Source organism: Pygocentrus nattereri, chromosome 25 (genome assembly GCF_015220715.1).
Source record: "Pygocentrus nattereri isolate fPygNat1 chromosome 25, fPygNat1.pri, whole genome shotgun sequence".
NCBI classification, from domain to species: domain Eukaryota; kingdom Metazoa; phylum Chordata; class Actinopteri; order Characiformes; family Serrasalmidae; genus Pygocentrus; species Pygocentrus nattereri.
The window spans coordinates 27,356,696-27,364,990 of record NC_051235.1 but is presented as its reverse complement, the minus strand read 5'-3'; the positions used below and the strand labels follow the sequence as shown (position 1 = coordinate 27,364,990).

The following is an 8,295-nucleotide window of genomic DNA, read 5'->3' as shown; positions in this document are numbered from 1 at the left end:
TTGAGATATTTAGTCAAATTGAGAAAATAAGCCATTACTTCCATTTCAAACATACTGCTGCCAGAAACAGAGATGGAGGGAAACGTACAGGTGATTCGTCTCCTCTACCCAGTGAGAATGAGCCTCCACACATCCAGGCCTGGCGGTTATACACTGTATATATATACTTTGCTGTAATGTTATTCTCATATAACTGCTCCACAATATCTCACAGAAACGCTGTGTTCAGACTGCATCCTGCTTACATAATATTAATACTGTATTACGGTTTCTCAGGGTGTAAATCAGGCCGCAGTGTTTGCCCACAGGTCTCAGATTTTATGGATCACTATCTTTTTTCACTAAGGGTGATAGTCACTTCCCCAAAACGACAATTCGTCTGATCACTCGTTCACTGCTATTTCAACTCAGTGGAGCCCAGCTGCGGTCTTAGAAGGTCAGAGTCCAGTACAAATTTAGAAACCCTTAGTCACTGTTACTGATCCTTTCCACCTGATCACTGAATTCTAGAGAAAATGGTAAGGAACCCAGTCATAAATTATCAATGCTTGTAACTCTACTATACACAGACTGAAAAGAGTGCAAAGAGCAGGGAGTTACAGCTTTCTGAACATTCCCAGGTGTAAATCTTTTGTGAAAAGGAAAACAGGAACCTACAGTTTACATAGAATAGAAAAGGCTTGGCCTTGGATTTACAAGGGGTTGGAAAGTTCAGGAAAAAGTGTCCACAGTCTCATGCCGAGTTTGACAGGGACGATTTTTCATTAAAATAGCCTCTAAGTGATAATTACTTCAATCTCATTTTTTCTTCTGTAATATAATTACAGTACAGGATTACCTTTTACATTTAACATGTACATTTTTCCTTTCATCCTTATTGTCATTCAGTCCTGACAAATAAAAATGCCATGAATTACCTGCAAATATTTATTCTTTTTTGTGCCGTATACTAATGACAAGACCAGTTGGTTCTATACAGAAAATCAGGCAATTAAATTACATTTATTCCTATTGAGGCCTTCCTCTCCTAAAGATCCTGAGTTTGTATAGCACAGTGTAAACGTCACCCTTCATTTATTTGACTTCCAGTCAAAACAGTCACATTACACAAATTATACATTTATTGTCAGAAAAAAAACTGAAAATTACACAAAAGCCTCAACAACTAAATATTATTGTTTTCAGTATTTAGTGTGTCAACTCTTTGCCTTTATAGCAGCTTCTGTTCTTTTCAGGAGACTAACTCTTCAAAGAAATCTGCAGGGATGTTTTCCACACCTACAAAGTTCAGTCTTAGAAATTGGTTTTACATTTTCAATTCAATTCAATTCAGTTCAACTTTGTCATTATACAATACAAGGTAGTACAGTATAACAAAACACTATCGGGCTACTTTTCCAGTGCAGTAATAAAAGATGCATAGTAAACAGTGCAAAGACAAAAGACAGTAAGAGACAGACAAAATGTGCAGAGTCATGTGAATGTGAATTTTCTGATTCACATATTCAATGGTGTTAAAGCCTGGACTCTGGGGTGGTCAGTCCATCGTTCAGCTTCTTTGTTTGGTGTGTCCGTCTCCTTTTCTCAGTGAGGTTCTTCTTGATCAGCTACACGTCCTTTCAGACCCACAGCGCTGAGTGGTCTTCTCACAGTGGCAGGATGGACAGAAACACCTGTGGATGTTTTCAGATCTGAAGCAGCTTGATTTTCTCCTCTTTCTCAGAGATGAAAGCATTAAGTGCTGTTTATCTGATGGGCACCGTTTTTGATGTCTCCCAGGTCTCCCAGGTGGTTGTTAGGAGCCCCGTTTTCTCATTTTTTGAACTCCAGTTTTGGAAACTTCTGTTTTTTTTCTTTGACTTTCTCCTTCCTTATTCAAGTGGATTATCTTATGCCTAATCTTATATCTAATATCTAATCTTCTGAAAAATGAATGGTTTGTCTCCAATGGCTGCTTTGCTTGGAAATTACATAAATGAAGGGTGCAGGGTGTTAAAATTGCAGGATGGGATTGGAGAACATATAGGTGGTCTACTGAAACAGTCTGAAATTGTGCAACTTTGCACAAATGTTGATGGTGTCAAGCATCACATGGTCATAATATCTCACAGCAGACAGCCTTTCTGCTTAAGAGTGTAATCATTTGCTGCAGAATCTGCTGACACCATTATTATGAAGGCACAATGTCTGTCTGGTTGCCCCAGGCAGACGTGACAATGTCATGAATTACAGCACCATCTAGTGGTTTTGGGTCTTATAGTTTTGACTGACAGGTCAAATCTGGGAACATAATGTTTGACTTCCTTCTTTTCAAACTCAAATGAAACTATGCCATACTCCAAAATACAAAGGTTACTTCAGTTCAATACTACACAGGTCCTAATGCTGGAAAAACAAAAGTTCAAAAGCTCAAAAATGGGAATATTTCAAATATTTAGATGCAAACTAAGTCAGAGTGGTTTGATTAATAATGTGGCATTCTAAAAATACCCACCAAGTCAGAACTGTTCAAAGTGGTGGTGATAGGAACCAGACATCAGAAGCGTTTAATGCTTCTATGAAGATCTTGGCCTAAAATGCATTCTTTAAATTTACAGTCATGGTGGAGACTAACCAGACGTGCATGTAGGCCACCACAAGGCAGTTACTTTTTCACCTCTAGATTTACCACAATTTTGCCGTATTTTTTTTTTTCAGTGGCTATATTTGTGTTGTATTGTAGACATCCTGGTCCCTATCACCACTACTATTAAGAATTCTGAGTCAGCAAGATTCTCTGCAATTAACCACTTCTCAACAAACCCCTCTGAACGACTGCTTACCTCTCAATGAAGGAGTTCCCCTTTAAGATGCTGAAAGAGGCTTTTCAGAAAACCTACTAAATAAAACAACCCATCAGTAAAGTCCCACACAAAACTCCATATGACCTTCCACAATAAAGTGGCTCTTTTGTATTTTACATGTGCATCATAACTCATTAACTGAGGTTCCTCTTCTGGGCTGTCATATGAATGTCAAACCAGGCAATTCAGCTGCATTGCACATTTATCATATACCATCTTCTGCAGTTCCTTCTATGGTACCTAACAATATGAAATCCAAGCCCTGCAAATAAAGAGAAAGTAAAGACAACAATCATCTCACAAACTTGAAAAACGAACGGTGTGAATTACAAGATCAAAATCTCTTCAAGTTTGCAAATATTTTTAAAAATCCACACGTGCATATTCACAAAATCACTGCGTGTTATGCAGGTACTGGCGTTTACCTTCCAGTGATGTGGTCTGACCTGTAACGGGTTCTGTCTGAGGTCGAGTTTTAGAAGCCTGCTGAAACCAAGGATTAAGTCATCCTCCAGTGAGGTAATACTGTTAAACTTCATAAGCAGAACTTGAAGACTCTGCATTTCTGGGAAGCAGATTGAATATAATCTGATTAAACTTTACTATCTGCAACCACTGGCCTATTACAAAAGTGGAGAGATAGCATAAACAAGGGAACAAAACCTGGTCCACTGTGACAAACTCACAGCTCAGGTTGATAAATATTTTTGAAGAGATTTTCCAGTGGAAAAGAAAAATGTAACCATCACTATTTCTACTGTAAGTATGCCAACTTGCCTTCTACACTGGTGCAGCAGTAATCTCTAGAGTGAGGTTTTCTGGTTTAAAGACTAGGAGTTTTGTAGGTGGGTCAAAATTACAAACTGTGTCAAACAATTGTGGCTCGGGAATGCAATGCTACATATCACATACCATAATACATAACACCAAAAATGCCCCTTTAAGACATTGAAAAATCAACTTTAATCTCATTCATGTCAGTCGTTGTATCTACTGACCATTTTTTCCCAATTTATTTGGAAAACACAAGTTTATCTTAAAAAAATCAATAGGCAATCAATAACGAACCTGTGAGTGGTCTGGGGATGTGTCCAAAGCCATTCTTATTCAAATTGATGAAGACTAAGGACTGTAAATGGTTCAAATCCTCTGGTACATCATGTAGTCTATTATCTGCCAAGTTCAACCAACGTAGACTTCCGAGGTTCCCAAGCTGTGGTGGCAAGGTCGAGATTGAATTGTTATTTAGACCAAGTTTACAGAGCTTAGTGAGTTTCCCAATGGACGAAGGTATAGAAACAAGGCTACAGTCCACAGCCCAAAGCTCTCTGAGCTCCTTCAGCTCCCCCAAGGCCTCAGGGAGAAGTGATAAAGGGTTGCGGCTCACTCCCAGGTATGTCAGGTGCTTCAGTGTCCCCATGGCAGAAGGAAGCATAGTTAGTTGGTTTCCATCCAGGACCAGCTCCTCAAGCATTTCGAGCTGTAGAATCTGAAATGGTTTGTAGGTCACAAGGAAATATGCATCACAGGGGGGGGCAACATGATATCTTATTGTTATTGTGTCACATTACGCTTTTCTGAGCATATTGTGGATATTGTCAGTGCTTAAAGACAGACTATATGCTTCATTATAAAGTGAGCATTATTAAGCCTGTTTAATTGGATAATTGGAAATTGTGTTTTTAAAATGTGGCACTACAGGTTCTACTTTGTCTGTTCCAACCTATTAAATCTCAGAAAAATCATCATACAATATTTTTGCCAAAATTGTCCACCCATAAAGCATCACGAATCAGCTCCACAATAAAAGGAGAAATACATGTGAAAGCTAAAGTTTATTGGGCTCAAAACACATCGGAACCTCTGTGTTAACACGCAAAGTATTTGAGTGTTAATGCGATAAACCAGAGAACTTGTAGAGAGAAGAGTTAGCACTCTAATGTCGTCCGAGTTTCTCAATCGCTAGAGGGCGCTCCCGAGCGAGTCCAAAATGAATGGGCAAAATCTGAGTTTATGAATGCTTAAATATTTTTAATGTAAAAGAATGCAGTCATGTACTGATCACAGAACAGTAAAACATTTTAACACCGCTGTTATATTTTTAAGAGCTTTTAAACTCGAGCTATAGGAGTTTAAAACGGCGCCTCATGACGTCAGTGAGCGCCAACAGCCAATGAGCTGCCTCGCTCGCCCATCAATCATCACGCTCTAGCAGTAAAGCCCGCCTCCTGCTGCCCAAAACCCGTTGGCTGTAGAAAGATTTCTTCGCTTTTTAGTGAAATACATCCTCCTGCTTTCTAAAATTAAAGAAACGTTCTGGGCGATGGTTTGGAGCTATTTTAACTTTTCGCCACTCGTGTGGCGTTATTGCTCAAACCAACAGACCAAATATATTTTTGTAGGATTAACATTATATACATAAATTGCAGTTCAAAAGAAAGTTACGCAAAGCCATTTTTCAAACTTTTAACTCCCTGTAAAAGTTCAAGTTTATTGGCTTATTGGATTGTGTCTTGTGTCATTTTCCCTTGTCTGGTGAGGTAGTTAGTTAGCTAGGCGCAGTATAGCCATAGATAACCGCTCAACTCATTATTTCATGAATAATCCAAATGAAACGAAAGTGCTAAAAACTCCGTACACATAGGCTTTGAGTTTCGTTGTTGTTTGTAATGCGTTCCTATTATGAATATGAACGTATGTGCGGATTCGAGGCCTCCCATCCGTCCCAAACCGCATACTAGCACACTTAATAGTGTGTAAAAATAGCGCATATACAATTAGAAGTACACTCATGAGTGTAGTGTGTGAAGTACAGAGGTGTGTGGTTTGGGACGCAGCGCAATTTTTGCGTTCCACCTTAAACTGAGTAGCAGTTACATTCTGGCCTGAGGCACCAGAATGCAACGGCTGTACTATTTAAGGTGGGACGGGAAAATTCGAACAAGAAGCTGGTGAATAAGAGGCTGAGGTCAGCTTCGTCGTTGTAATAAGTGGTTCAGGCTTTTCTTTAGCAGCATTTTCTTACCTCATCAGGAGGTAAAATGAGGTGGTTGCCATTCACAAACAGCCTTTTCAAACGTATCAGTTTGGAAACTCCAGCTGGCAGCAGCACCAGACCGCGGTGACTAATGTTCAGCGACTCGAGCTGCTTTGTTCGACATTCTTCAATGACTTCAACTACATTCATTTAGCCAAAAACAGGGAAAACTTCAGTAAATGAACGACAGCGGACTCACAGCACGGTGTAAATAGGTGGACGCGGCGTCACCATGGCGACAGTCTGCGCAACTTCCGGATTTCTTCGTTCGTTTAAGCCTACTGTTTACAAGGGCGCCCATTTCCACCGCTTAATAATAAAAATGAGTTTCTTTATTTTATTTTAAGTGAACTGCCATTAATTTGATATTCTAAGTCATTATTTTTAGATACTAAGATGCTATGATGTACATAGGTGAACATGCACACACACACACACCCACACACACACACACACACACACACACACACACACACACACACACACCTCAAAAGCTTTAGCTAGTTAACCTTGGTATCTCAGAATAGCGAGAACGTCATGAGAAAGTATCTAAAAAAAAAAAATCAAAATAATAACTTAGTATCTCAAAATTATGACCTAGCATCTCAAAAAAGCCTGAGCTGGAGGTGGCGGAGATGAAGATGCTGAGATTTTCGTTGGGAGTGACAAGGATGGACAAGATTAGAGATGAGCAGATCAGAGGGACAGTGAAGGTGGAGCAGTTTGGAGATAAAGCCAGAGAGGCCAGGTTGAGATGGTTTGGACATGTGTTGAGGAGGAATAGTGGATATATTGGGCAAAGAATGTTGGAGATGGAGCTGCCGGGCAGAAGGAGAAGAGGTAGACCTCAGAGAAGGTTTATGGATGTAGTGAAGGTGGACATGGAGATGGTTGGTGTAAAAGTAGAGGAGGCAGTGGATAGGGCAAGATGGAGGCAGATGATCCACTGTGGGGACCCCTAAAGGGAGCAGCCAAAAGAAGAAGAAGAAGATCTCAAAATAGCAAGATTGACTCCAGATGCTGGGAGTCAGTCATAGGTCACCTGTAAACCATCCTTTACACTGGGATATCAACACAAAATACCGTTGGACACCGCTAGGAACCAAAAGAAATGTTCAAAGCTTTCTAGGACTTTTACTCAGCAGGCTAATGTTTTCATACATATGCTTCTGCGAAAAGAACGTCTTCACAGAGGTGGTTTCTATTTCTCCTCTTGTTTGTGTTTTATTAGCTGCAGGGGTGCACATCTCAGGTCCTAGATGGTCGGTGGCCAGCGTAGTTTGGTAGTTCTCTTACTCAGACACACCCACTAAACCTGACATTCACCGGAGGAGTTGAATCAGGTGTTTGAGCAGGTAAGTTACCAAACCATGCTGGACACTGGCCCTCCAGGACTGGTGTTGTGTCCATCACCATATTAGCTCATAACACCGAGCTGCATTGTGACAGTTTTATGGGGTTTTTATTGACATTTCATTTTCTAACATTTGACTACATTTGTTATTACCAAAATTCTAGCAGGCCCCTAAAAAGGGGCCCTAAACACATCTCATGGAAGGGTTGCCACCTCAGCCCTGTAAATTCTTCGACTCTCAGTTGAATTTTTTACTAGGTTCAGTGGATGGGTAGGTTTGTTCACAACACAAGCTACAGTACATAGACATAAATTCATCTGTAGAATCTTCTGAACTGGCGTGTTGCAGTGCGGCCTGTTGCCTGAGCCGGTCCCCAGCAGTGAACCTTTCCCAAACAGATGTCTTCATGTTGAGGGTCATTTGAACTAAGCCTATTCTTGTACACAAATGTTCTGACTGGATTAAAAAGGAGCATTGAACTTCATAAGAAATACTAACATATGAAAATGGTTTCTGGGACATTTTGTATCCAGGAATCCAATTCATTGTTCCTCGACAAACAACAAATCTAGGATAAACCATGACCATCTTGGAGAGGTGCAACCCTACACTGTTAGAAATAAAGGTGCATTTTTCAGTCAAAGTACAAACAACGTAAATGTTCCCTCAAAAGTACAACAGCAGTTTTAAGGGTTTTTAATTGTGGACCATTGATAGGTTTTTCCAGATGAAAAGTACAGATTTGTATATTTTCATAACTGAATGTTTTAAAACAGAACAGTAGAATAAAAGGCTGGAGGCGAGGCAGGGTGTGTGGAGTCAGTACAACTTCGAAACTATCATTTCAATGGATTATTATTATGGTTCAGTTATGTTCCCTGACTAAAGGTACTGAGATGTACCCTTGAGGGTCCCATCCCAGTGACAAGAGGGGCACTGCCCCAGTGACAGTTTCATACATACTGAAATTGTGGGTTATACCAGCTTGAGCTGGCCAGGCTGTCTTATTTTCCAGCTATTTTGACACAGGCAGTAAAGAAATGTCCATGAACATTTTTTA

General features: G+C 40.1%; 1 protein-coding gene across 2 annotated transcripts; it reads right to left on the bottom strand.

The window, feature by feature from the left end:
* Positions 1–1,637: 1,637 nt before the first annotated feature.
* si:dkey-1h4.4 (leucine-rich repeat protein soc-2) lies at positions 1,638–6,104 on the bottom strand. Of its 2 annotated transcripts, XM_017723710.2 has the most exons (4): positions 5,869–6,104; positions 3,912–4,332; positions 3,269–3,408; positions 1,638–3,105 (listed from the first exon to the last, which is right to left on the bottom strand). In XM_017723710.2, the coding sequence occupies exons 1-4, from the start codon at positions 6,028–6,030 to the stop codon at positions 3,049–3,051; spliced, it is 780 nt and encodes a 259-aa protein (XP_017579199.1). In that variant the 5' UTR covers positions 6,031–6,104; the 3' UTR covers positions 1,638–3,048. The 2 variants fall into 2 exon arrangements, with proteins under 2 accessions (XP_017579199.1, XP_017579198.1); XM_017723709.2 differs by having other exon boundaries at positions 1,638–3,408.
* Between the last annotated feature and the right edge of the window lie 2,191 nt (positions 6,105–8,295).